Here is a 27,911-nt window from a genome sequence, read left to right as displayed (position 1 = left end):
ATACCTAGGGCAACTTTGTGTGTAAAAGGGCTCCCGTCACGCCCATCAAAGGTTGTTCAGTACCTCTCTTTGGCAGCATATTTTCAGTGTCAAGAAACTAAAGACTGAAATAGTGCAAATGTATGACTGTTCCTCTGAGCATATGAAAAGTGTATTTTTTTCATTGTTGGAGAGAGTCTTCATATACCAGGACTTAAGAGGAAGTTATGGCCAATCAAACGATGTTCTTTGTCACCTGTGTACTTATGCATTCACCTTTGCTTCGATTGGCAGAACTGGCACTGTTACAGGTGCCACGTAATAACCCTTCCACATTTGCAAGAGCTCCATCTTTTAGCTTGGCAGCACCTACACTTTGGAACTCCCTGCCTGTTGATATCAGGCATGTGCCTTCACTATACTCTTTTCACTACCTTCTAAAAACATCCTTGTTTTGGCAAGCCTACCCAGATGTTGAGAAAGTTGATGTGGGTTTTAATTCACTTTTAGTCTATTGTTATTTTAATGTTTTGAAACTTTAAATTGTTTTATTGATAATTTGATTGTTTTATCTTTTTGTAAACCTCTTTGAGGTGTGGTTTTTGTTGTTGCTTTTGTTGTTGTTGTTGTTTTACAACCAAGCAGTGTGTACATTTTACGAAATAAGTAAATAAAATAAATTTAAGCATTTACATACTGTTTTTGGTTTGTCCAGGATTTCTATGTGGTTTGCCAAAAAATGGAAAAGGAAGCTGACAATGAAAACATATCAAGCAACTCAGTCCCCATTCAGACTAAACTGGGCATCATGTCTTTTGCTCAAAGTGAAGCACAGAGGATCCCTGTGACTGAAACCTTGGGCTCCTGTCCTTCTGGGGACCGTAAAAACTAACCCTTATGTTGGTGCTTGACTCTGGAGCTTTAAGAAGAGATTGTGACCGGTGTGGGGTGGGCATCCTGGCTCTGTGCATCTTGGGGCCTTGAGGAGCGTCTCCATGTGATAAGGGGAGATTGTGTGACCAGGCGCTGTGAAGGGTGAAAACACTTATTTCACTGCATCGTCATGCGTTGCCTGTGCCCCGCTGCCTTTCAAAAGCACTTAAATGCCCATTTGATGGAGGGAATGGTTGGATTACACACTGTCTGCCTCCATTATTGTCCACAGGTCCCCAGACCTCGGCATTTCACAAAGGTCAGGCATGAGGAGAAGGAGAGAGAGAAGGGGAACTCAAAAGAGATTTTTTTTCTTAAATCCTTCTCGCTGGCATGAGAAACTTCCCACCTCTTCCCTTCCACAGTCAGAAATATATCGTAACAACAGCATATCTCTCCATCTCTAGAAACCCTGTTCTTAAATTGTTGCGCTAGCTGTCAATTCATTTCCAGAACCATTTTAAGAATATATATATATATCCTTACAAATCCTATCACTGCTACTTTGAGAGGGCACCTCCTTGCTATAGTCTCCTTGTATCCCCAGAGGCTCCCCACACATGAACTCATTTCCCTGGATTTGTGTTGAAATCACTGAGTCTGCTTAGCCAAGTCCCCAGCAGCCCTGTATAGGGAAGTTTGTGATGTTTGTGCTTATATACTGTGTTTAATTTGTTGCAAGCCACCCGGAGTGGCTGGGGTAACCCAGTTGAATGGGCAGTGTGTGTGTATATGTGTGTGTGTGTATGCACACTCTTCCTATCCATGGTAGTCGTGCATCTGTGTATTGTTTATACATACTTGGTGTTCATGGTTCGTGATCTGCCAGGACACTGTGCTGCGCCATTCCTATTGAAAAGAATGGGAACTGTGCAAGGCTGAGTCTCAATTAAGCACCGCTATTAAGCAAGGCCTTGTAGTATCCTGGAAATGTTGATGTGCCTCTTTCCTAAATGGTGGGGGACTTGCTTTGGTTCATTGACTGCAGCAATCTGATGTGCGGTCCATTAGCTCTACTTGTGTTGGGTGACATCTGTGTAATATTTGGTGATCCATCAGTTGGGAACCCAGGAATCAGCTTGTATCACAACCACTGTTAAAAAAAGAAGATGTCGACGACGACGTAATGGAGTAAGCAGTGGATGGAATACCAACACTCTGTCTTTAGCGTGAGCAGGTTTTACGTTTGGACATTATCCCCCATCATTGGCCTTTTAACATCGCTCTTCCTCTGAGTTATGAGGGCTGTTAAACATAAAGCATGCTTTAAAGGGAGCCTCTTCTCGGCCAGCTTTCTCGCTGGAGGGGGGTTGGTGGTGCTGTCAAAATGAGATGCCTTGGCGGCATGCACTGCCTCCGTTTAATAGTGCCATTCAAGATTTGGGATCAAGGACAAGTGAGAAATCCAAAATGCGTCAGATAAAGCGCTCATGAAATGAGGTTGCAAAGTGGTTGATATGCAAGTGAGGAAATCTGGAAAAAAAAAATGTGCTGGGGATTGCAGTACATTGAATGTGACTGGAAACAGCTGGAAATTGACAAAAAAAAATCCCCCAGTCCCACCTCTGATTGGGAACATGAAAGTTCCAATTCAGATCTCGGTACTTTGGAGTGACGTGAAATAAACTGTCACTGGAAATGTTGACGTCCTGGATGTTTTATTATTGTTGTTGTTTAATTGGATTGTATGGAAATGAGATTTCTGTATATTTTATGTTGACGCGATATGCACTGAATCTAACAGTGCCAGAGGAAAGGAGGATGGTGGTTTCAAATAAGTCTTTATTCTATCCAATCTACTCATATCATTCCTGAGCTTTGGCCATGTTGGCAGGGGCTGGTGGGAACTGGAACCCAACACCATCTGATTGGCCACAGGTTCCTCATCCCTGCCGTTGAGGAACTGTCAGCCTTATCTACCCAACATACTTAGGATTGTGTTGCACAACCTACAAAGTTCAGCAGGGTATCTCCCTAGTAAGTGTGGATTTATGGGTAAGGGAAATTGCTCAGTGGTGGGGCATCTCCTTTAAATTCAGGTGGTCTCAGTTTCAATCCCTGGTTTATCTCCAGATAAACTTGAGAATGACACTCTGTCTGAAATCTGGATAGGTGCTGCCAGTCAGAGCAGACAGCTAGATGGACCAATGGTCTAATCTGGTATAAGGTAACTTCCTAGATTTCTGTAATTTGAATGCAGACCTGTTTTGAAAACTTTTCAAATATATATAGAAGATTTTTTGAACTATTTATGAGATTTCTTACCTATCCTTCACCATAATACCCGTACGATACAAGGGTGAGTTACAACAAAGGATGGTCTGAGAAATTCAGTTCAGCTCACATCTGAAGGTGCACCTATCTAATTTGTACTATCCAGCAGGGTATGCGAACCAAAATCCAGCCATTCTTTAAAATTCACATTTCTCTGAATTTTGCAGTGCAGTTCTCCAGCCAAGTAATGTGTACAGAAATGCTTAGGCTGAAGCGTGCATATGGATATATGAATTCATATATAAGTGAACGTAACAAACAAAATGCCTTTGCAAAGAATTATGTGTTAGGCAACATTGCATTCAGGAATGTGTAGGTGAGGATAAATTCATACTACCAAGCTGATAAATTTTCACGAGGAATTGTGTGGGGTTTTTTTGTCTTTAATCACAAACTGATGTGGAAATGTGGAGAACTGAACTAAGTCTGGGAAAATGAGAAACTGAGAGGGACCGAAATTGGCAGATTCACCCGCCCCTGGTTACAAGAGTATAATAAAAGCTAAAGGGACCCCTGACCATTAGGTCCAGTCATGGCCGACTCTGGGGTTGCAGTGCTCATCTCGCTTTATTGGCCGAGGGAGCTGGCGTACAGCTTCCGGGTCATGTGGCCAGCATGACTAAGAGGCTTCTGGTGAACCAGAGCAGTGCACAGGAACACTGTTTACCTTCCCACCTGAGCAGTACCTATTTATCTACTTGCACTTTGATGTGCTTTTGAACTACTAGGTTGGCAGGAGCAGGGACCGAGCAACAGGAGCTCACCCCATCGCAGGGATTTGAACCACGACCTTCTGATCAGCAAGTCCTAGGCTCTGTGGTTTAACCCACAGTGCCACCCATGTCAATACACAGTATTAAATGCAGTCGGTCTTCAGCTTACACAACAGTTCAAATCCAGGGGTCCACATGCAAAAGCAAAAATGAATAACATGTGGAAAACCCCTGAATCTCCACCCCGTTTGACCATCCCTTCCTGTCCAGGGCAGGACATACCCTCTGTCTCACTTACTGGGCTCTGAGAAGGTTGCGTGAAAGCCCTGGCATGACCTCCTCAGAGCCCTTGTAAGCAAGGTGGAGGGCTCAAAAAGCTCTTTCTGCAGCAGGTTTTCTCTACTTTCCATTTATTTATTTATTAGCTGTGCATATAAGGTTGCTATCACATAGATAAATTGCAGGTTCGCTGTACATAGTACACACACAAGTAAAATTATCCTAACCAGAACAGAACAGTATAAAGCCAATATGAGAGGTGGCTTCCACAAAACTCTCAAAGGTGCATCTTTAACATACAGAAACAGCTGTACAATGAGGTATCTGGATGCACCTCTGTGGGGAGGAGGTTCCACAATTGGGGGGAGGGTTGTCACAGAGAAAGCCCTCTCCCAACCCACCATTCCCTGCACTTCTGAGGGTGGTGGAACAACCAAGATTGCACCCCTCCTCCCTTCTGATCTTAGCACCAGAGAGGGTTGGTGGGCATGGAGGTTTTCTTTCAGATGTTTGGAGCCTAATTTGTACAGAACAGAAAGTTCAGGGGAAAGTTGCATGAACTTTCGAAGAAGCAAGAACTGCAGAGAAGTTAGTGGTGGATGCTGGCAGTGACCATGCATGGGGAAAATTAAGGGAATGGACTGGAGGCTTTGAGGTGGCCAGGGAAGGGTGGGCGATCTTCCTTGAAAATGGTTTCTGGGTACCAAAGGGGCAGCTTAACAAGAGCTTGAAGGTGTGTGCTTCTGAAATAATTGATATTCTTTCCTTTGGAGGAGTGCCAGAATGGATCTGAGGGTTAAGGTTAAAATCTTTAGATGGAGGAAGATGTCCAGAGTGCAGCCCTTGGATCCAAGTAAAGTGCTGACATCTCCCTCTTGGGAGAATGGAGGTGCCGGCCCTGAGAAAATGCTTCTCGCAGCAAAGCTAAAAAAAGGAGAGAAGGGAAGGGGGGAAAGGCACAGTGTCGGAAATCATATAAAACAGCCTCTCAAAAGGCCCACATGCTGGTGATGACCATCTCTGCCCCTTTCTCTTTCTGAATCCAGGTGCATTGTGGATAACCGAGTGACCCGGGTAGCCTGGCTCAACCGCAGCAGCATTCTCTATGCTGGCAATGACAAGTGGTGTTTGGATCCGCGAGTGGAGCTAATCGCCAACACCAAGACTGACTACGCCATCCGGATAAACGAGGTGGACGTGTACGATGAGGGGCCCTACACCTGCTCCGTGCAGACGGACAATCACCCCAAGACATCGCGGGTCCATCTCATCGTGCAAGGTAGGGGCTCAGGGAAGCCTGAGGGTTTTGTGCGAAAAGTGAGTTTCTAGTCCTCATGTTCTTGAAGGTGCGAAAGCATAAAAATCATGAAGAATAATCAACCCATGTAATATCTTCGCTCTCTCTCACAGAAGCCTTCATGTTTTACTTCCCTGCCCCTTAGTTTTGCTACTCTTAATTTTGACTGTGCAAAATATAAAGTTGTTTGCCTAGTTGAAGGGCATGGTGGCTTGGATTGTGCAGGCTGGGAAAAAAATGTGTGAGTGTGAGAGAGGGGTGTGAGGATCTGTCCATTTTAGTTTCTTATTCTCCCATTGTAGGTTCAGTTCTCCACATTAACACATCAGTTGGTGATTTTTTAAAAAAATAGAAATCCTTGTGAAAATCCATTAGCATTTTGGTGCAAATTTCTCCTAAGATGTACTCCTAATAGTACACAATTTTGCCTAATATATGCACATTTATGCAAAGCAATTTCACCCATTATTGTGCATTTTGATGTGTTATTTGCACTAATGCATGCACATCTTACCCTAGGATATGCATGTTTGCTGCATTGCAATAATCTGTTGAAGTGCAAATTTTGAAGGGCTGCTGGTTTTCAATTCATCTATTGATTCAGAAAGTGTGAATTAGGTTGGTTCTCCTTTAAATGGCAACTCAATTGCATTTCTCACCCCATCCTTGCTGGGGAGTGAGGGGGACGTGTGATGTCTGTGAATTGCTGCACTCTTAGTGCACTGATGGGGCTACTGGGCAAGAATTAATGTTGCGGGGGATTCTAATCCATTTGCCATCACCATCTCTCTAGGATTTGGCTGGAAGCCATCTTAGCATGACACAGTAGCTTGACTATTGGAATCTCATCTTGGGCTAATTTTCAAATGCTGATGGGTGTATTGATTTGGAAACAAGCTGGGTTAAGAAAGGCATTGGTCTTGTACACCAAGCCGACCTGAGCTAATCCGCTGTCGATATGTTGGGGCTGAGCGTTATTGACAGACTAATGAATAGGAGACCAAAAATAAAAAAATAAAGAATAAATTCCAGGACTCTTTTTCTCTTCTTTTTCTTCCTCTTAAAGCAATCAAGGAAAAATAAATAGAGCTGGCGCTCCCCTCCCTTCGCCATCTCCACTGCCCATGAAACAACCCAAAATAAAAAAGAGGGATGCATTTTCTGTTTATCTTGCAAACTTTTATTACCTGTCCAGATTTCTTAAATCAAAGTCAATCACATGGAGGGGGGAAAATGTTGAAGCTGCAATCAAGCAGCTGAGGAGGTGTAATTATATTGGATCCATCCTCAAGCTGGTGCCTTGTTTCCTGACCCCAGCCCTTGATATCTTCTGGTATTTAAAATCAATCCTGCCTGTTTGCAGTGGTTGTTTTCTCTTCATTTCATCCTGTTTTCTGGAAGGAAGACATCTGGTTTCCTCAAGAAGGGAATACATAATGGCAGCTAAAGATTTGCAGCTCGCATGGGGAAGCTTTTGCAGGCTGTATTGCTTTCTGGGCAACCTTCTCTGGGATACCTGCCAGTCATGGACAGGGCCAGAGGCAAAACTGGGTGGAGAAACTAACGTAACTATTATTTTTGTACAGTTCGATATTTTCTACAAAAATTCACATGCCCCTCTCTACATACCCTCCAACTTTTCTCCAGTGAAAACAGGGACATCTTATTCCATAGTAGTAGTAGTAGTAGTAGTAATTGTATTATTTATACCCCACTCATCTGACTGGGTTGCCCCAGCCACTCTGGGTGGCTTCCGACATATATAAAAACATAAGAAAACATTTTTTAAAAACTTACCTATACAGGGTTGCCTTCAGATGTCTTCTAAAGGTTGTACAGTGGTACCTCAGGTTACAGATGCTTCAGGTTACAGACTCCACTAACCCAGAAATAGTACCTCGGGTTAAGAACTTTGCTTCAGGATGAGAATAGAAATTGTGCTCCGGCAGTGCAGCAGCAGTGGGAGGACCCATTAGCTAAAGTGGTGCTTCAGGTTAAGAACAGTTTCAAGTTAAGAACAGACCTCCAGATCGAATAAAGTCCCTGTAACAAAGCTACAGGGAACCAGGCAGAGGGACTTCTCGGCAGTGGCGCCCGCCCTGTGGAATGCCCTCCCATCAGATGTCAAAGTGATAAACAACTACCTGACATTCAGAAGACATCTTAAGGGATGTGTGATATTTTAGTGTATGTGTAATATTTTAGTGTATTTTTGGTTTCTATGGAAGCCGCCCAGAGTGGCTGGGGAGGCCCAGCCAGATGGGTGGGTACAAATATTATTATTATTATTATTATTATTATTATTATTATTATTATTATTAACCTGAGGTACCGCTGTATAGCTACTTATCTCCTTGGCTCAGGGGTCGCATAACTCCATACCCTCCAACATTTCTCCAATGAAAATAGAGATGTCCTAAGTAATAGCAGGACATTCTGGGACCAAATCAGAAACCAGGATGGCTTCTGTAAATCTTCTGTCCCTGGAAAATAGGGACCTATGGGGAGTCTGGTCTCTATCCTCCATCCAAGCAAGTAAGAAAAATGATCAGAGTTCAAGGACCCAAAATCTCTCAAAGATTGGGAAGGAGGCTGTGAAGAAGCACCAGTGAGTTGTGTGGCCTGGGGAGAGAGGGTGGCTAGGAAGTATCTTGAGGGCCAGATAGAGAGACCTGAAGGGTCACATTCATGCCTCACATTTACAGGATATTGCTATGTTAAGAGATGATGTGTCCTGCTATCCAACCTGGAAGTCTCTCTTAACTGTCTTGGAAGTGAATATTTGGAATTTGGAGTATTTGCAGTTCTGCAAGTGTTTGTGGGTGTTTAAAGGCTGGTCAATGAACTGTTATCATCTCTTGAGCAGATTGAGGGAGATATGGAAGAAGGCAATAAGTTATTACTCTATGAATTGATAATAATAATAATAATAATAATAATAATAATAATAATAATAATAATAATAATGCTGCCACGGTAGTGGCCTGTGGGCAGGTGTATGGAAGAAAGCACATGCTGCAACAGTTCACAAAGGAAAATAGGACTATGCTTGTAAAATACTCCAGGGTTCATTTCAAAAATCACCCCTAGCACATCCCCCTCCTCTTATGGATTGCTGAAGTTTTTGCTCTGTGTCTTTTTCTAAAATTGAACTTATCTTTGATCTTTTCCTCCATGGAGCTCAAGATAGCGTACATGTTTCTTCCTCCCTTTCCTCTCTTAATTCCCAGAAACACTTTGAGGTAGGTTAAGCTGAGAGGCAGTGAATGGCCCCCAAAATCACCCAGTGAGCTTCATGTCCAGGTAGGGATTTGAACTCTGGACTCCCAGATCCTCATCTGACACTCAAACCACTCCATCATCCTAGTTCTCTTGTAAATGGATGCAACATACTTTTCAGTAGTCTGTCCTGCAATCACTTCTAAATAATGGTGTTTGTTCTTTTTGGTTAAAGATATACTAGAAGAGGAACAAAATTGTCTGATAATATGCTTTCACTTTTTCCAAATATATACCTCTCCATCTGCAGTGTAGGAAATGACAGGCTGTGCACCGCATGATTCTCTAATGTCTATGAGCGGGCATTTATGGCTCAGCTGAAATTCTCTCCACCACCACTGCCCACCCCCCACCCCCGCCAAATTCCACAGACCCATTTGTGAGTCTTCAAATTTGGGAGACACTCCAGCTATTTGCAGCTATGAGCTGAGTTTTTGAGAAGTGTCACAGAACTCAGCAACACTCATGCTGGCTGCTCACAGCTTGCAATCCACACTTAGAGTCTGCTCACATGGGCTAATGTCAAGCCAGATTTCCCACTGCCTGTGCTTTGCTGTGTCATTGACGTGTGTGTGTGTGTCCGTCTCTAAATGCAGAACGTTACATTTATCCAGTGTTCCAGCCCATGAAGAGTATTCTTAATATTGATTCTATCATTTAGTCTGTTAGATATGCCTCCCGACTTTGTGTCTTCTGCAGATTTGAGAAGCAACCACTCCACTGCAGACCTTCTTCCAGTTTGACTCAGAGCCATTAAGATGCATTTGTTGGATGTGGTTGCTCGACCATCTAACAATAGGGTTGTCCAGCCCACATTTTACCATCTTGTCAACCAAGTTGCCATGGGAGACCTGATAAAACGTGTTTCTGAAACAGAGATATAATAGATATATGGAGTTCCTGACTACCTGGACCATTAACTTTTCCAGGCTAAAGGTAAAGGGACCCCTGATCATTAGGTCCAGTCATGGACGACTCTGGGGTTGTGGCGCTCATCTCGCTTTACTGGCTGAGGGAGGCGGTGTACAGCTTCCAGGTCATGTGGCCAGCATGACTAAGCTACTTCTGGCGAACCAGAGCAGCACGGAAACATCGTTTACCTTCCCGCCGGAGTGGTACCTATTTATCTACTTGCACTCTGACGTGCTTTTGAACTGCTAGGTTGGCACGAGCAGGTACTGATCAACGGGAGCTCACCCCGTTGTGGGGATTCGAACTGCCAACCTTCTGATCGGCAAGCCCTAGGCTCTGTGGTTTAGACCACAGCGCCACTCGCGTCCCTTTTCCAGGCTAGTAACTGCCAAATAGGAGATAAAGTTGCCCTGGCATTATAAACACCTGCTGACATGTAGTAATCAAGACATTGTTTTCTAGATGCCCATTTACCTACAGGTCAGGAGTGATGGAGGGGGAGAGGTGACTCATTGTGTCTGGGCTCTTGGCAGCAGCAGCATCACTGGTGCTTACTGGGAGGTAGAGGGAAGGGAAGCAGGGAGCTCAGCACCCTGCTGGTGCACTAGTAGAAATGTGGGTTTGACTGAACCCACACACTGTCAACTTTTCCCACTCCTCCTAGTAACTAGCAGCACCACCCCTGCCAGCAATCCATTTTTAGATAGATTTTAAAGAATATAAAGATTATCAATTTTTTATCATGTATGAAAAACTAATCTAAATAAAAACACAAATACAAAAAGAGAGAGAGAGAAAGGGAAAAGCAAGCAAGCAAGCCAGAGAAAAAGAGAACTTGCTATTCTTCATCTGTCAGCTATATGTAGAAAATTATTTAATGCACCCACTCCAAGACGATACCCAACAAATCCACTTTATCTTCAGTCTTTAAGCCCAGATATCATCAGCGGATTTATTCCATGCAAAAAGTCTATAAGGGGTTTCCACTGCCAGCAATCCAGCTGCATGGAGGTACCCGGTCCTGACGGTTGCTCCTGACACAGATTATCTGCTTAAAAATCTCATCCAGAATTTTGCCCAGCATTGACATCAGACTGAGAAGCTTGTCATTGCCCAAATCTGCCTTTTGCCCTCTTCTAAAAACTGGGGCAAAATTCCCATCTGTAGTTGCCTGCCATCTCATCCATTTTCCAAGAATTCTCAAAGATTGCAGTCAGTGGCTTTGAAACATCTGAAGGATGATTCAGCACCCCACAGAATCATAGAATCACAGAATTCTAGAGTTGGGACCCCTAGTCCAACCCCCTGCATTGCAGGAATCTCAGCTAAAGCATCCATGACAGATGGCCATTCATGATGTAATTCACCTGGTTTTGGAGAGTTGAGGCTGTGGCCAGCTCCCACCCATTTCTTCATCCAACCAGCCCATGTCTTTTTCAAGGCTTTGTTCACCTTCTACAAGCTCATTTTGATCATGGAAATGCTTTTTCATCTCTGCATTGCCTCTTGCCTTTTTATTTTATTTTATTTGTTAGGGGTGGGCAAAGTGCTGAGGTTAACCACCTGTCTGTATGGAATTGACTTCCAGCATAATATGTGGAGCCATTGAAGGCAAAATATGAGCCCAGGTGGCCACGCACCTAAAGCAAAAGGTGGAAAGGTAATGGGGATCCATTCCACAGAGCTCTCCGTAGCATCTTTCCCTCAGGGATAGGAAAGGGCCTTTGGGCAAATTCCTGCAAGTGAGATAATGAGGGGGACCCTCAACAAGCAATTAAATTCTGCCCTGGGGCTTGCAGCATTTCCTCTGGGGATGAGGCTCCAAGGACAGGGAGTTCTTCCCCTGTATATGTATCCATCCTATTTTCTTTAGAGTCCCAGTGATGGCATGACTGATAGAAATTCTGCCCACGTAGCTGGGTGAACATGTCACATGATTTTACCCTTTCAACTTTCATAAGACACTAAAGCAGCAGTCCTGTATCCAGTTACCTTGAGGCACAGGTAGAAGGAAGTTTTTGTCTCTTTCTGGTCCATGTCAGTTTTGCATGTGTCTATCCACAAGTCTTATCTGCCCTGTTCCACACTAATCTGTGATTATTATTATTATTATTATTATTATTATTATTATTATTATTATTTATTCCTGCAATAATTTGTACCAAGGAGTACCAAGAATAAAAGGCTCTATATTACATCAAGAAAATTCTTTCCAGCCAGTTAGTTGCTACTTATCCCAAATGTCTTGAGACCAAATTTCATCACATGGCATGATTCATGAAAATGTTGGGGAAATTATAGCACAAAGATTCCCCCAGCTTTCTGGATTATTGAGGGTTTCTAAAAGGAATTAACATGGAAATGAGCACTAAACTAGATTCTGCTAGATTTCCAGAAGTAGCTTTTAAATCTTGTGAAAGATCACATAAAATGCAGAAATTATTATCAGGTAAGGAAATGTTGGTGAAATGGAACAAAATGCTGTCTGAACGCAGCCTTAATATTCTAGCGTCCAAGGACCCCAGCCCACCTCTCACCTGGGCTAGTGCAGACCCTGGCTGTTATCCAAAGGGCCCTGGTGCCCTCCATTATCAGGGGCACCAGCAGCCAATAACCACCATTCCTTATTCATCCATCAAACAACATGCATTCATCCAGGCTTGGGGCATAAGCAAGGTCTCAGGGGGTGGTACCTTCCCCACATTGGTGACCCTCAAAGCACCCCCTCCCATGCTGGCACACTCTGCCTTTTAGGTTGTTCCATTTCAGGGATAGCAACTGGCTATGCCCTGCAGCCATTGGCTGTGCTTCATGTGTGATGTCACAGAATATTTACAACAACCCCATGATATTGCATCAGTAATATACGTAAGTCTGAAAGAGTGGAACTTTTGCAAAGGGTGCGGAGGTCAATTTGACTTGCAAAAGTGTCACACAGAACCTAAGTACGGGTGAAGCAGTATGTTTTTGACAGGAAGGAGGAGTGAGCAGCCAAGGGATTTTTGGAGGGGGGAAAGTGAGGGAGGGAGAGAGGGAGTTATATAGAAAATCAGTGGGGCACAAATGCTATTGAGATAGACAAATAGGGTCTCCAACAAAACAAACTGCTTGGAGCAGTGATTGTTGTTTAAGTGGATTCAATGAACCAATCGATTCAAATTACAAGCAAGGAAATTCCGAATTTTATAAGAGTAAGAGCTGTTTGACAGTGGAATGGACTACCTTGGAAGGTGGGTGAGCTCTCTTTTGTTGGAGATTTTTAAACTGACATTGGATGACCACCTGTCAGGGATGTTTTAGCTGTCATTCCTACATTGCAAGCAGTTGGGCTAGATGACCCTTGGAGTCCCTTCCAGCCCTACAATCCTATGATGGTTGGCTCCTCCTTGACTTGCACATTTGCTTATTGACAGTTTGCCTGTGTTGGCATCCTTAGACCCTATCCTGCTTCCCTGATGCAGCTGAGACGACCAATGCCCAGAAAGCAGTGAATAAGCAAAATACAGAGTCCCCCCCAAATCCACCAAAGTTACTGGATTCTGAGCTTGAAAAAGGTGTACGCGCTCTTCTTGGGTAGTTTCCCTCCACCCTCCACCTGCAGAATGTTTAGGATGCATGGAAGGCTGTTCCCAGGGTCAATAGAATAGAAACAAAAGGAGACACGATTGTATTTGTATTTGTAATCCTCCCCAACACATTCTCTGTGCCTTGTGAGATGCATTAAAGGAAGTCCGCCTTATCTCAGGGCTGGAAATGGACTTTGTGAAGGACTCTGGGCACCCGCTGGAGTTTAATCTCACTTAGACACGCGAATTTGCATGATAGAAAATGGTGGAATTCTAGCATGAGATGCTGGTAAGGGGAGGGGTGCATAAAAAAGGAGAAAAGAACCTGGGAGGATATTTGTGCTTTCTGGCTTCTTATCGGTTTCCCTGGCCCTGACCCTATCTGGATCTTTCCTTTGTGGCCGAGGAAACTAATCACCCCGCCCCTTTTGTTTGCTCCAAATGAGTTTTCCCACTCCTTCTGTGCCCTGAGTTAATCTCTAAATCCTGGCCATTGTTTGATAGTTAATTACCTGTCTGCTTTGGTGGCACAACTATGCCGCTCAGGTGAAGAGACAAAACTCTAAAATCTTAGCCACTTGCTGAAATAGGATGAAGCAGAAGCAAGCGAGAGGCAGGCTCCATCTTGCGTGCAGCGCAGCAGACACAGTTGCTGAAGGGTAGAGTTGGTTGCACATCTCTGAGGGGCTTCCCCTGGCATGGTGTGTGCTCTGTAGATATTTCAGATTTCTTGTGGTGCACAGGATGAGTCAATTTCTCTTTTCGTTAATTTTAAATATATATTTTCATTTCGTAACATTTGTGATGCTTTGCTCCTGTGGGATCATCATGTGGCACATGGATGTAGGAGGTCCTGAGTTCAAATCCCTGTATCTCCAGTGAAAAAGTAGGCAATACTGTCTTGAAAGGACCAGCGGTGTAACTTGGCTGAAAGCAGCATCATACTCACAAGACAGAATTGGGTAGGGGGTTGGCCTGTATTGCTTCAGACTACTCACCCTTCCCACAAAATGCAAAATTTTCAAACCATGGTTTTGAAGGAATGTGCTGCTTGGGGAAGCTTTACCCCAAAGAGTCTCACCTCCCACCTACGGAGTGCATTTTCAGCACCAGGTAAAGATAATAATTTTTTTTTTAACCTGGTGCTTTTAACGTCAGCATTATGCTGTTTTTAAATGTGGTTGTTTGAATTTGTGGAACTTGTTGGGCTTTGTGGCTTGCTATGGTTTTTGGATTTCCTCTCTGATTTAAGGTGATGGTTTTGGCATTTTGGAAGATTTTAAGTTATTGGGTTTGGTTTTTTAAAATAATAATAATAATAATAATAATAATAATAATAATAATAATAATAATAATAATGATAATTTGGCAACCCTCAGAATTCCTTTGATGCTCTGCCTAAGTAGGAATCTTCAATTTGCCATGAATTCTGCTGAGGCAGTTGGATATTTATTTAATTATTTGCAGAAATTAGCAATGGATATCCCCTCACTGTCTTCCCTCTCCTCACTTTGCATCTTTGAATCCACTATCTTTTGTAACAACCAAGTGCCTTCACCTGATGGCTGCTTGGGCACTTCCGAGAGAGATTCGGTATCAGCTGTCTAAGTCAGTTTTCTGAATGACTTCCCACAGATGTCCCCATGTTGAGCAGCGCCACCTTCACCTGCTGCCTCCCATCTTTTCAGCTTAACCTATGTAATTTCTGGGTCCCTGGCAGTTGCTGACTTCATCCTTCTGTCTTTGTGAGCCCCTGCTGCTGTTCCTGCTATTTGAAGCCCCCTCTGTGTCTCTATACAAAGCTGGGGAGAGGGAGGGAGGGAGGGCAAAAATAAATAAATGCATCCATTGAACAGGAGACGCTGCAAGCAGCTCTCCCTGAAAGCATGACAGAAGCCAAAGGGGAAATAGGTATCTGTCACATATGGGGTCTTTGAATATCCATTGCTGGAAACCACAGGAGTGGAGAGCGCTCTTGTGCTCAGGTCTGGCTAGCAGTTTTCCCACAGACATCTGGTTGGCCACTGTGAGGATAGGAGGCTCGACTAGATGGGTGATCGGCCTGTTCCAGAAAGCAGTTCTTACATTATTATTTTGCCTGGTCTGCTTTCCTGCCCCATGCCTTCTTGCCCTTAGCTCTCCCCAACCTCCATTCATCTGCAATTTCTGTTTCCAACTTGCACCCTAACAAGTACCTCCATTCTGTGGAGTGGCTAGGACTCTTCCAAGCTTCATGCTTGACCATAGGGCATACGGTAAAGGTAAAGGTAAAGGGACCCCTGACCATTAGGTCCAGTTGTGACCGGTTCTGGGGTTGCGGCGCTCATCTCACTTTATTGGCTGAGGGAGCCGGCGTACAGCATGACTAAGCCACTTCTGGCAAACCAGAGCAGCGCACAGAAATGCCGTTTACCTTCCCGCCAGAGCGGTACCTATTTATCTACTTGCACTTTGATGTACTTTCGAACTGCTAGGTTGGCAGGAGCAGGGACCGAGCAACAGGAGCTCACCCCATTGTGGGGATTCGAACCGCCAACCTTCTGATCGGCAAGTCCTAGGCTCTGTGGTTTAACCCACATAGCCACCCGCGTCCTTATCCTTTTCATAGTACCACATTAAACCCCCCCCCCCAAAGAAGCAACAGGATCACCCAAAGCATAGGCTGCTGGATCAGGCTAAAGGCCCCATCCTTTTCTTACCATGCCCAAGCAGATGCCTCTGGGAATCCCACAAGCTGGCCTCATGCTCTCCCTACTTGTGACTCCCAACAGCTGGTAATTAAAGGCATGGAGACAGAACAAAGTGACTAGTAGCCATTAATGCCCTTATTTTTCCAAGAATGTGTCTAATTGTCTTTTTAAACCATCCAAATTGGTGGCCATCACTGCCCCTTGTGGGAGTGAGTTCCAGAGTTTAACTATACACTGAACAAATCATTGAACTGTAGTCTGCAGTACAGGAATCGCAGCTGAAGTCCAAATGAAAAGTAGTGCTTTATTTTCCCTGTTCTGAATCTTCCATCAAAACAATTTTTGGGTGCTCTCTTCTTGTAAGGCACTAAGCTGTTAGGTATGCGTTCAAACCACCCACTGCACATAACATACATTGATGCTGGTGCTGCCACATTTGAGAATCTCCCTGGAGACTAAACTGCTACCTTTCATTTAAGCAGTCTTCTCCTGCAGTAGCAGGACAGAGCACATCCTGAGGGTGTGCCTCTTTTGATAACGCTGCCTCTGTTGGATTTGCACATCACACTTCTTAGTAGAGTATAAGCTGTTGTTCTGTTCATTCTTTCATCTTAACAGGTTTGTGGTATGTGTCTGGCTGTGCAACTCCAAGATATGTGTCATGTGCTGTGAAAGGCAAGCTAGTGGAAGGGGTCAGGGGGAAAGGTCAGCATCAGCCCTCATGAACCATGTGCCACTCTAAATGGCTACTCCTTCAGCACTGAGGTATATTAACAACAACAACAAATAAATAAACAAACAAATAAATATTTATATCCTGCCCCAGCCTCTCTGGGCAGCTTCCAACACATAAAGTAAAGGTAAAGGTAAAGGTTCCCCTGCCCGTACGGGCCAGTCTTGACAGACTCTAGGGTTGTGCGCTCATCTCACTCTAGAGGCCGGGAGCCAGCGCTGTCCGCAGACACTTCTGGGTCACGTGGCCAGCATGACGAAGCTGCTCCGGCGAACCGGCACCAGAGCAGCACACGGAACGCCGTTTACCTTCCCGCTAGAAAGCGGTACCTATTTATCTACTTGCACTTAGGGGTGCTTTTGAACTGCTAGGTGGGCAGGAGCTGGGACCGAACGACGGGAGCTCACCCCGCCGTGGGGATTCGAACCGCCGACCATGCGATCAGCAAGTCCTAGGTGCTGAGGTTTTACCCACAGCGCCACCCGCGTTCCAACACATAAAAACATAATAAAACATCAAACATTTAAAATTTCCCATTACAAAGCTGCCTTCAGATGTCGTCTAAAAGCTATGTAGTTCTTTATCTCCTTGACATCTGATGGGAGGGCGCCACTGCCAAGAAGGCCCTCTGCCTGGTTCCTGGTAACTTAACTTCTCATGGTAAGGGAAGTACCAGAAGGCCCTTGGAGCTGGACCTCAGAGATCAAGTGATCACTGGCATCCCCCCATGCCATCCACTGCTGAAGAACTGGTTGTGACACATAGAATGACATCAAATGGGACATCCATGTCATGATATTCTTGTTAAATTCCTGATGAAATTGCACGACCCAGTTATTTCCTGTGTTCATCCTACATGGTAGAATTTCTTCCTGGTCGATTTTAAGACTAACTAAGGATCTTCAACAGAAAAAGATCTGCAAGAGAGCCAGGGAGTGGTGGTGTAAGTTTTGCAATTAAAATTCCTTTGCATTTTTTTGCTAAGATTTGCCTAAGTGGTATGGCACCAGCCCAGCACTGGGTGGTCAGACATCACAGGCAGTCTTCAATGTTGACCCTCCATTTCACACACACACACACACACACACACACACACACACCCCACAGCCAAGTCACTTTTACACTCTGGAAATCAACATCTGTGCATTGGCGATAATAATCTTGGCCCGACTCACAGCAGGTTTAATTATCTAATATCTGCAAAGTGCTTTGAAAATGGAAAGTGCTAAGTGTTATTATTAATTAGCAATTACCTAGCCTGAGGTTGGGGAAGGGAGGAGACAGAAAGTACAGAAAGCTGGGGTGGCAATGGCCGTTCTGTGGTGTTCCTGGCCTGGAATACTGATCAGACATTTCTGTGTGTGTGTGTGTGTGTGTGTGTGTGAGAGAGAGAGAGAGAGAGAGAGAGAGAGAGAGAGAGAGAGAGAGAGAGAGAGATCATATACAGGGTTTATTACACTGCTTATGGCTGACAAGAGATGACTGTGGCAAGATACACAAAGCAGTGTCACTAGAAGATCCTGCCAAATCAGGCCAATGGCCAGCCAGATGTCCAACTGGGAAGCCTGCAACCAGGACCCAGCACAGGAGTCCCTCCTGCAGTTCCCAGCATTGAGAAGCATTGCTGACCCCAACTGTGGAGGCAAAATATAGTCAGTTTGTCCAGTCCTCCCTTAAAGCCACACAGGTTGATGGTCATCACTACATTCTGTGAGAGCCGTTGGACAGTGGAATGGTCTCCCTTGGGAAGTTGTGGACTGTCCTTCCTTGGAGGTTTTTAAGGAGAGGTTGGGTGGCCATCTGCCATGGATGCTTTAGCTGAGATTTCTGCATTGGATTACATGATCCTCAGGGTCCCTGCCAACTCTACAATTCTATGATTCTAAATTCCATCATTTGGGATGTAGGGTGTTATACAAATTTAATACATATAAACATGTGATGTGTGAAGAAGTACTATGTTTTATCTGCCCTAAATCTCCCAACATAAACAAGCAAGGGGATATTTTGTCCAGCTGTGTTGAACCAAAGATGAAATGTTCTGGCAGGCCTGCAAGCGCCATCTTTTCCCAAAACTAATTGGAAGTTTTTACAAGAATGAACTCATATACGTTTATATTCACTTGCTTTGATATATGCCAATTGACTTGCTTTGATGCTGCACTTATCTGTGGACCTTGGGATGCTGGTCTCTTGGCCCAGAGTGGGGAGCTATATGTAAGCTTTGAATTGATGAACTGGTGAACTGATGGGAGTCTGGCCCAACTGATTTATGCTGCTCTGTGTATAAAGAATGTGCAAACGTTTGCTCGGCATGACGACCTCTCCCTGTTGTAGTGTCCATGCCATGTCTGTAACAGCAGTGGGATCCAGCAGGATACCTTACTGCTCCTCCTTATAATAAAGCTATAGATTGATCACTCCAGTGTTTAGACATCCTTCTTTGGTATCCTTACACCAAACCACTCCCAGAAGCCCACCTTTGGTCAGTGGATTGGGATGCCTTCTCCAACTTCCTTTCTCTCTCTCTGCAACAATCACACACCTTAATAACTCAGATACTATTTTGCAAAATAATGTTTTTTAATATACTTGTGCAATATTACTATATAATGTGGATGGTTATTATCTTGATTATTAGAATGTATGTATGTATGTGTGTGTGTGGGGGGGGGGTGACATTTCTTTCACAGTGTCCCTATTTTCCAGGGATGTCCCTGATTTAGAGATGCCATCCCGGTTTCTGATTTGATCCTGGAATGTCCCACTTTTCCTTAGGAAATGCCCCCATTTTCATCAGAGGAATGTTGGAGGGAATGCTTTCAGCGAGATTGCACCATTCCAACATGGAAGTCCTCCTGGGCACTGTGATAGATGGAGGGATGCATCGGTGTGCTTGGACCTGCCCTGCGTCATGTGCCCTGCGTCAATGCAGCTTGAGTAATATCAGTTTTAAAACACGACTGCGCTGAATCAGTGCTGAAGCCAGAGGAATGACTGGCTGCACAAAATCGCAAGCCTCCATCTCACTTGAGCTGTAGAAGAAGCTCACTTAATCATAAACTACTGAATTTCCCCCTTGCGCTTGCATAATACAGTTTGTCGCACATAACAAACCAGTGGGATGGAGGAGACTTTGGCAGCAAAGGGTAATGGCGCTGCTGCCAGTGCTGAGCCGCATCCGTTCTCCTTGTCAAATGCAGTTTGCAGCAGCCTCCAGGGGAGGGAGTTGTTGCTGCTGCTAATCTCTCACCAGCATCTGGGTTTTTTTTTCCCCTCTGTGTGTGTTTGTATATATATTGCTCTCCTTTATTAAACCTCACTGGCTGTTATTTGCTGATTTTCTTCTTCAATCATAGCCAGAGCATGAGGTGAGGCACAGCATGAAAAAATGGCTTGGAGCTTGGTGGTAGAGCAAATGGTGACATGCAAAAAGTCCTCACATCTCCATTTATTTTTATTGTTAACAAAGGAGTCACAGGTAACATGGCTGGGAGAGACCTGCCTAATACTTAGGAGAGCTAATGCTACTCATAGCTGATAATGGTGAGCTAGATGAGTCAAAAAGGGTGGATTAATAGAGTTTCCAAAAGTTTGTGATGATGCATCAGAGCCTCGGGCAGCTCCTTAAGGTTTGCTAAGTGAGGCCAGCCCTGTCATGCAACAGGGTGAAGCAGATTGTTTCAGGTGCCCTGGGGATGGAGAATAGATTACTGTATTATGTTCTGTGTGGGGCTGCCTGTGAAGCCGCAGTTTGTGCAGAGTGCCATGGTTAGGTTGCTAGGTGCAGCTCCCTACCACAAAGAAATCATAAACCTTTTTAAAGGCTTTGCACTGTGTGCCAATTGGCTACTGGGCCAAGACAGTTCAAATCGGGGAGACCTTTCTGTTGTGGCCACCACCTCTCAGAGGGAAAAGGGACAGCAACAGCAACAGAAACAGAGCTACGCCTCCATCTCAGAGTGCTTGTGCCTTGAGAATGATGCTAGTGAACTGGCAGCAAACATTCCAGATCAACACATGCCTAAGGCAAATAAGGAGTTCCAGACCTAGCTTGTTTGAGACACAGTGCAGTCTGAGTTGGATAACTGACCCATGGAGAGCTTGGTAGGCACCAGATCCTGCTGAGTAGACTGGATGGCCATTGCTATTCCTCCAGTTCTATGACTCCTGACCACTGACTGCCCCAGTCTTCTGACATTTCCTGCTATAAGGACATACAAAGAGCCCTGTTGGATCAGGTCAAAGGCTCATCAAGTCCAGCATCCACATCTCACAGTGTTCAACCAGATGCCTGTGGGAAGCCAGCAAGCAGGACCTGAGAACCACAACACCTCTCCCCACTTGAAGTTACCAATCTAAAGCACCTCTGCCTGGTTGGTGCTGGCTATCAAAGCAGCCCTGCGATTGCCTTCTGATCCTGACCTGCTGTTTCACTCATGGGACTCTCCTAGGCACCCATCATTACTGATTACAGTGTCCAGAAGCTTTCTATAAAAGAAGCTCTGTGATTGCAATTCTCTGCCTGTTCTTTAATTTAAAAAGATCTCTGGATACCCAAAATTGGAATCAATGAGACCCAAATTCCTGCTGTGTGCCAGCCCTTCAGGACCGTCTGGTATCGGATCTGTGCTGCCAACTCTGTCTCCTCTGGGAGCTACATGTTTGAAAACGGTGCACCAGCCTCATCTGCCGTTCAATGTTTTTCTCCATCATTTGCTTTATTAAATATTGATTTTCTGTTGCATTATTAAACCTTAAGTCTTGAGCATAAATCTAATCTTTTATTTTAATCCGTCTCTTCTTTTCCCGTCCCTCTTGCCCTTACTGGTCTTTAGATGTGCTTTCCCCATGCTTTTCCCCTGTTGGGTTCTTAGGTGGCAGGAAGGGAAGATGCTCTTTCACAAAGCAGGATCTTCAGTGGAAGTTGCCACATCAGTAACTGCTACATCATCTCCATCCATTGTGGGGGAATATATTATTCATAATAACAGCAGGAAGTTTACTGAGCAAATAAAATTCCCCAGCTAGCTTAAGGCCAAGCTACCCATAACACCAAATTCACATATAGCTCCCTCTTCATTTCAGTGTATTTTGGAGATAGGTTTGGCCCCAGACTGAGGCAACTTTCTCAGCAACAGATGCTGGGAAGGGGGGGGGCAGCATTCTCCTCTTAGTGAAGGACAGAGTTGTGTGTGTCACAATTAATCAGTTTCTGCATGTAGAACCACCACCAGTCTCCTCAGGCAGCAAAATGTCTTGGATCAGCTCTGTTTGGAGAGCACGAAATTCACCCTTCCCTTGAAAAATCTTACCCTTCATCCATATCTTGTTTTCTGGATGTATGTTCACTTCACAAATTAATTTGTTATGCCTTTGCAGACTACTCTGAAATGACAATTGGACCAAAACAGAATTGCTGCCAAATGGTTTACTAGAACAGGCTGAACATAACATGTTTCATCAAACCATTGGCTGCCAGTCCATTTCTAAGCATCATCATCATCATCATCATCATTATTATTATTAGTATTATAAAAAACACTGTTGGTTTTAATTCAGGCTTGGCAGAAGGTGTGGCCTAGTCAACACTTTTGGAAGGCTGGGGTGAATACCACCCCCTAAAGATCAGAGGGGTGTATCTGAACATCTCACTGTGCGTGTACTGTGCTTACTAATGCTTACAGTTTACAAGGTGTCGGGTGTTCTCTCTTTCGTTTAATACACCAAAGTGGTGTATTAATACAATGCAAGTGGTCTGCTGTAGTGCTTAGACTGTCAGAATGAAACCTGGAAGGCCAGAGTTCAAATCCCCATTCAGCCATGAAGCTTACAGGATGACATGGCACCTGCCACTATTTCTTAACCTACCTTTCAGAGTTGTTGGGAAAATATGGAGGGAAAGAGGGCAGAAACCATGTTCACCACTTTGGAGGAAAGGTGGGTTATAAATGGAGTTCACTGGCTGAAAGGTTGGATATGGATGTTCTAGGCAAGCCAGGGTATAGAAAACTATTGGGGGAGAAAGCAATTGGGGAATAGGTTTCAGGGGGGAAACTGGCTTTCAGAGGAAGAGTTCAGCACTCTACATTGTCTCTTTTCCTCTGCAAATTGCCCTCTCCAGACAAGGGGAAGGGCTGACTGGAAGAAGGACCATACCTCAATGGCAGAACATCAGTTTCACATATAAAAGGTTCCTTGTTCAATCCCTGGAATTTCCAGGTGGGGCTGGGAACTTCCCCTATCTAACCCCAACATACACACCGCTGCTGCTAGGGAAGGCCCAAAGCTCAGTGGTACCTTTCATGCAGAAGGTGCCATATTCAGTCACTGGCATCTCCAGGTGGGCCCTGCCTGTAGAGCTGCTGCCAGTTGGTGTGTAGATCACTAGAGCTAGATGGTCCAGTGGTTTGATTCAGTGCAAGGCAGGTTCCCATGTTCATTTTACAGTCCTGAAGGGCCATCAAGCTAACATCACACAGTCTGCAGCTCAGAATACAAAGCTTGGCATTTAGGCTGTCATATTGCATTTGTTTCAAGGACATTAAGGGATGTAGGAAACAGTACTGTGAGGTGGGGGAGACATGAATTAGCCTTTGATGCTTTCTCTTAAATGCTTCTCTTGGTACTACACCAGGTGTGGCAGGCACTTTTAAATACCCAACCCCCTTTTCCAAAATAAGCCAAGACTCGGGAGTTGCAAAAAAAAAAAGAAAGAAAGAAAGAAAGAAAGAAGGAATAGAGGTGGGGAGAAGCTGCGAGAAGCCACAGACTGGCTGGCTCTCTGCCTGCCATTGGCTGGGAGAGAGGAGAGTTTGAACACATGGAGACTGGTATGTGGACGATAGTCAAGGTGGATTGAGCTGACCTCTCTCGGCTGGGCTGTGATTGCTCTCCCTTTCCTATCTGAAAGCTGCATATGTGCTCCCTGCACTGAGGACTGGCACTGCCAGGAGCCAGGTGCCTGAACATGCTTCCAGAGCCAAACTGAGAGCATGAACAGAGATTAAAGTCATTTTTATAATAAAAAAGGGGAGAAAGGAAGAGGCCACCTGGCAGCGTTGATCAGGGGAGGGGGGAGAGAGGGGAAGTTTGCAAGCTGCCTTTGAATGACTGATGAAAGGCAAACCTTGACAAATTTGTGGAGGAGAGGGCTATCGATGGCTACTAGCCATTATGGCTATGCTCTGCCTCCACAAACAGAGGCAGAAATGCTTCTGAATACCAGTTGCTGGAAACCACAAGGAGGAGATTACTCTTGTGCTTGAATCCTGCTTGCTGGTTCCCATGGGCAACTGTTCAGCCACTGTGAGAACAGGATGCTGGACTAGGATGGGTCATTTGCCCTGGTCCAGCAGGCTCTTCTAATGTTCTTGGGACTTCTGGCTGCCTAGACCTCATACCTTTCTCTGTCTGTCCTCTGCATGTTTTACTGGTGCACCCTTGCACTCTTGTAGATTGCAGAATCTTGATACAACAGAGAATACAGTCACATTCAGATTGGCTTTTGTCTGTTCCTTACAATCTCTTATCAGTGCACATTTCTATGTTGGGAGGGCAGGGGCTAGGGAGACACCGAGGAACTAGAGGCTGTGCCAGATCATACATGCTCCAAGTTCAAAATTAGTTGTTGAGATTTTCCTAGTTGCACTGGAACTCAGGGCGTGTGGAAGACAATGCAGAGTGGGAACAGGGAGGACTCTGTTCATCCCCGAAGGTCTGACATCTTCCTACTCCTTGTTTCAAAACAAAGATACTGTGGGCTAAGTTGAGTAAGTGTAACATGCATTATTTGTGGCTGCTAAGCTGTAAGAGTCCTCTGACTTACCTTAAACATGCATGCTTTTATAGTTGTTCTTCAGGTAGGTAATTGGTATAGTACATTATCCAAAGTGCTAAAGGGAGATGTAAGGCAGTTGCAGAGTCTTCTGTTGTACCCCCCCCCCCATGCTTGGGTTGCATGACAGTTCTGGTCTACTTCCTCCCTATGTCCTAAACCATGGGGTACCTGGCAGTAAGTCCTGTTGGAGTTCCAATGGCAGATGCTAGTGTGCAGTCTGGCAGGCCAACTAATCCAAAGTCAGGACAGGTTCTCACCTCTGCAGCCGATCCAAGGGTCAGGGCACCTAGAGGTCAGTCCCACACACAGAAAGTCCTGAAGAACATCCAAGCCATGCTCCAACCAACATGGGAAGCTGGAACAGACACAGTACCTCAGCTCTGCTTCTCCTTTATAGTTTGCATGCTGTTTTCAGCATCTGAGCTTGATGAGGCATGTGACCCTCACCTGTTCTGAGCCTACTGCAGCTGAAAAATCACACACCTCCTCCCAGAGCTGCTGAGCCCTACATGGGCACCTAGTGAGCTGAGCTGTGGGCTCTTGCCTGCCTCAGCCTCCCAGAGCACCCCTCTTGCTTTTCCCTACGCCTCAGAGTCTGCCGTGTTCATTGAGACAGGGGCCCCTCTGGCTCTGGTGATGAGTCCTGCTGCTCCAGTTCCTGTGCACAGACCCCTATCCCCTCACCATCCTAAATCACCCCATGAGTATTTCCTACACCAACCTCTCCTTCCCCACCCCCAGCTTGCCCTGGCGTGCCCCAGTCCCAGGTAAACCCTTTGCTGCGATCCTCTTCTTCTTCCTCCTCCTCCCTGTCATCCTCTCTCCTTCCTCTAATTTGATCTGGATGATCTGACCCTTCAGTCTTCTCTTTTGCTTGCAGGTGTTTTGAGTTTATTTTATTTTGCTCATGGCATCCCCCCCTTCCATTTGGCAGCACCTGTCTGAAATGTTATATTTTGCTCCTTCAGCTGTGGGGCTGTGTAATTGATGGCCTTGCCACAGTCTCGGAGCCTAGCATTAAAACCTCCCTTGCTGCAGTTCCAGCACAGAGTTCATTACTTCTTGAAAAGCTTCGTGCCTGTTTGTGCTCAAATTATGGCTATTCGGGAGAAAGGAGACTATTGTCAGATGCAGAGAGAAGGGGAAGGCAAAAGCTTGAACTGAACTGGTCTAGAGATCACTGGAATTCTGCATAGTTCTCTTGGAAACAAATACTTCACTGTAAAGGAGCCTTTCTGTTTTGCTCTGTTGAATTCTGCTCTGCATAACTTGGGTTCTGCCCAGGGGCAGAGATTGTTCTGCTAATTGCTTGCAGTGTGGTGGATTGCTGGGGAAGTTTTCTCCTGACACCCTGGCGGTAATGGGGTAATATTTGCACTCTGATCTCTGGAGAGTAAGAGTAATGGATAGGAGGGATGGGCCAGCCTTAATGTTAGGCAGGGCTGTCCCCACCATTGCACAGAGTGAGGCAGTAACCTTAGGCAAGAGAAGCTGGAGGTGGGGAGTAGGAGTATGTCACTGGTAGACAGAGCTGTGTCTACAGACTTGCCCTGTGTTCTCAAATTAGACTGCTGTCTTCAGGTATAGTTGAGGATGCTGTCCCATTGCCAATGTTGAAGTAAAATTCAACTGCCTGTCTAGTTGGCTTCTGAGCATGATATTTGGGGTTGTGTGTGCAAGCACCAAATAGGCCTTTACCACAGGAAGCAAAATGTCTTGGGCATGCCCTGTTAGCTCACTATATGCTAGAGCTACCATAGAAAATCTCTGGTAAAGTAAAATTGCAGCAAATGCAGAGACTTGACAATGAAATCAAAACATCTGAATAATTTCACAAGTCGCCAAAATAGGTGAAGAGTTGTACAATCCACAACACAAAAATCAATTGAAAGCTTTTCTGTGGACAGATACTTTGAAAGTTGTTTTTCTTTCTTTCTTTCTTTGCAAAAATGGGTGTAATAAATTCTGCGTTTATAGGACACAATATCTTCAGATTCATTCCGCACACATTTTTTTAAAAATATTTTTTTGTGATTAAGTAATTGGGGAAATATTCAGTGCAGCTACTCAGTCTACTATGGGTTTTTTTTGTTGTTGTTTTTTTTAAAAAAAAGCTTTGGAGGTGTGTGGTGGTGGGGAATCCATCCCCAGTCCCATTCTGGAAATTCAGGGATAGCAACAGAGGAGGGATTAAAATAAGATCACTGGATCAGCTGTGAGACAATCTGTGCAGAGGAGAGGAGAGTGCTGTGGCAAACATCTCACTGCAAAACCTTCCCTACTCCAAGATTATGGAAGGCATGTGACATGACATTGCTCTGTTATGCTGAATATATATATGCATGCACACAAGCTATTAATAGTGCTGAATTTCTAAAACAAGTGGTGCCAGCCTTAATTCTTCCTTCTAGCCATCCTCTCTGAACTGCAAGCTCCTACTTGTGGTGCCTGCTATGGACTCAGTGGCAATGGGTTGGCTCTCTGTATGTGCCCAGGGGCACTCTTTTAACCCACATGCCCAAGAACACCACTCCAAAACCAGGATGCAAGACCAAAGACTGATCTATAGCTAAGATCATTTGAGCCTCTCCTTCAAGGGTGTGGGAAGACTGAGGAGTCTGAGAGGACTGAGTTCCTTTCAGTTGTTGATTCTGTTTTTATGGCATATTTTAGTCATCCATTCACTTATTTATAAGAGCATTTATATGCCACAAGCTCATTCAAAATAATAATAAGATCAGGGTGGTGTACAATGAAATCAGTAAACCATCATAACACATTATAAAGTCGTGAAATGCAGAAGAAATGACCAATGCTAAATCATATTAATACTCTTAAAAAAAAACTTCTTGGTGAAACAAAAAACTTCTTTCAGCATCAGGGGATCACTGTGTTTGTGATTTCCTTCTCTAATCCAAAGAGAAATGAGAAAGATAAATTGGGCTGGAGATCTCTCTAGTTCACAGGCCACTGATGGATTTGGTCAGGATCGAAATGTAATTGCACCCCAGAGTGGGTGATTTTTGCTTACTTATTTATCACTGCCTTTTAAGGCCAAAGCACTTGAGTTCTGTCCTTTTGTTTTTCCGCCAGGCTCCTTCCACCCCTCCTGCTCCCATAGCTTTTCAGCATTTAAGACACAGCAACAGCAAAGTGATTACCAGGCTTTGAGATGCTGTGACACTTCCCTGCCAAAAAGTAATTGATTTATTAAAGATATTACAATACGTGCACGGCTTGACATAAGATGTTCCTTTGAACTTGCTCACTATAAAATCTCGAGGGAGTCTCTTTAGTTTCAGCACCGCGGACAGCAGAGCCTCCTTATCCCGACCTCCTTTCCCCATCACCCGGCTTTCAATCCAATTTCATTTTCAATACTGCAAGTAAATATCTCAGCAAGATGACTATAGTCC

The 27,911-nt window shown here is 44.7% G+C and overlaps 1 protein-coding gene across 9 annotated transcripts in view; it reads left to right on the top strand.

The window, feature by feature from the left end:
* The window catches only part of LOC309357635 (protein CEPU-1), an 816,321-nt gene that overhangs the window by 662,445 nt on the left and 125,965 nt on the right, over nucleotides 1-27,911 (top strand). For all 9 annotated transcript variants that reach the window (XM_081889975.1, XM_081889974.1, XM_081889978.1 and 6 more), the window contains exon 3: nucleotides 5,225-5,457. In XM_081889975.1, coding sequence (XP_081746101.1) covers nucleotides 5,225-5,457 — 233 coding nt within the window. The remainder of the gene's footprint in view (nucleotides 1-5,224; nucleotides 5,458-27,911) is intronic.

Source organism: Podarcis melisellensis (genome assembly GCF_964234715.1).
Source record: "Podarcis melisellensis genome assembly, chromosome: 15".
NCBI lineage: Eukaryota > Metazoa > Chordata > Lepidosauria > Squamata > Lacertidae > Podarcis > Podarcis melisellensis.
The sequence above is the reverse complement of the archived record's forward strand: the minus strand, read 5'-3'. Positions and strand labels throughout refer to the sequence as shown.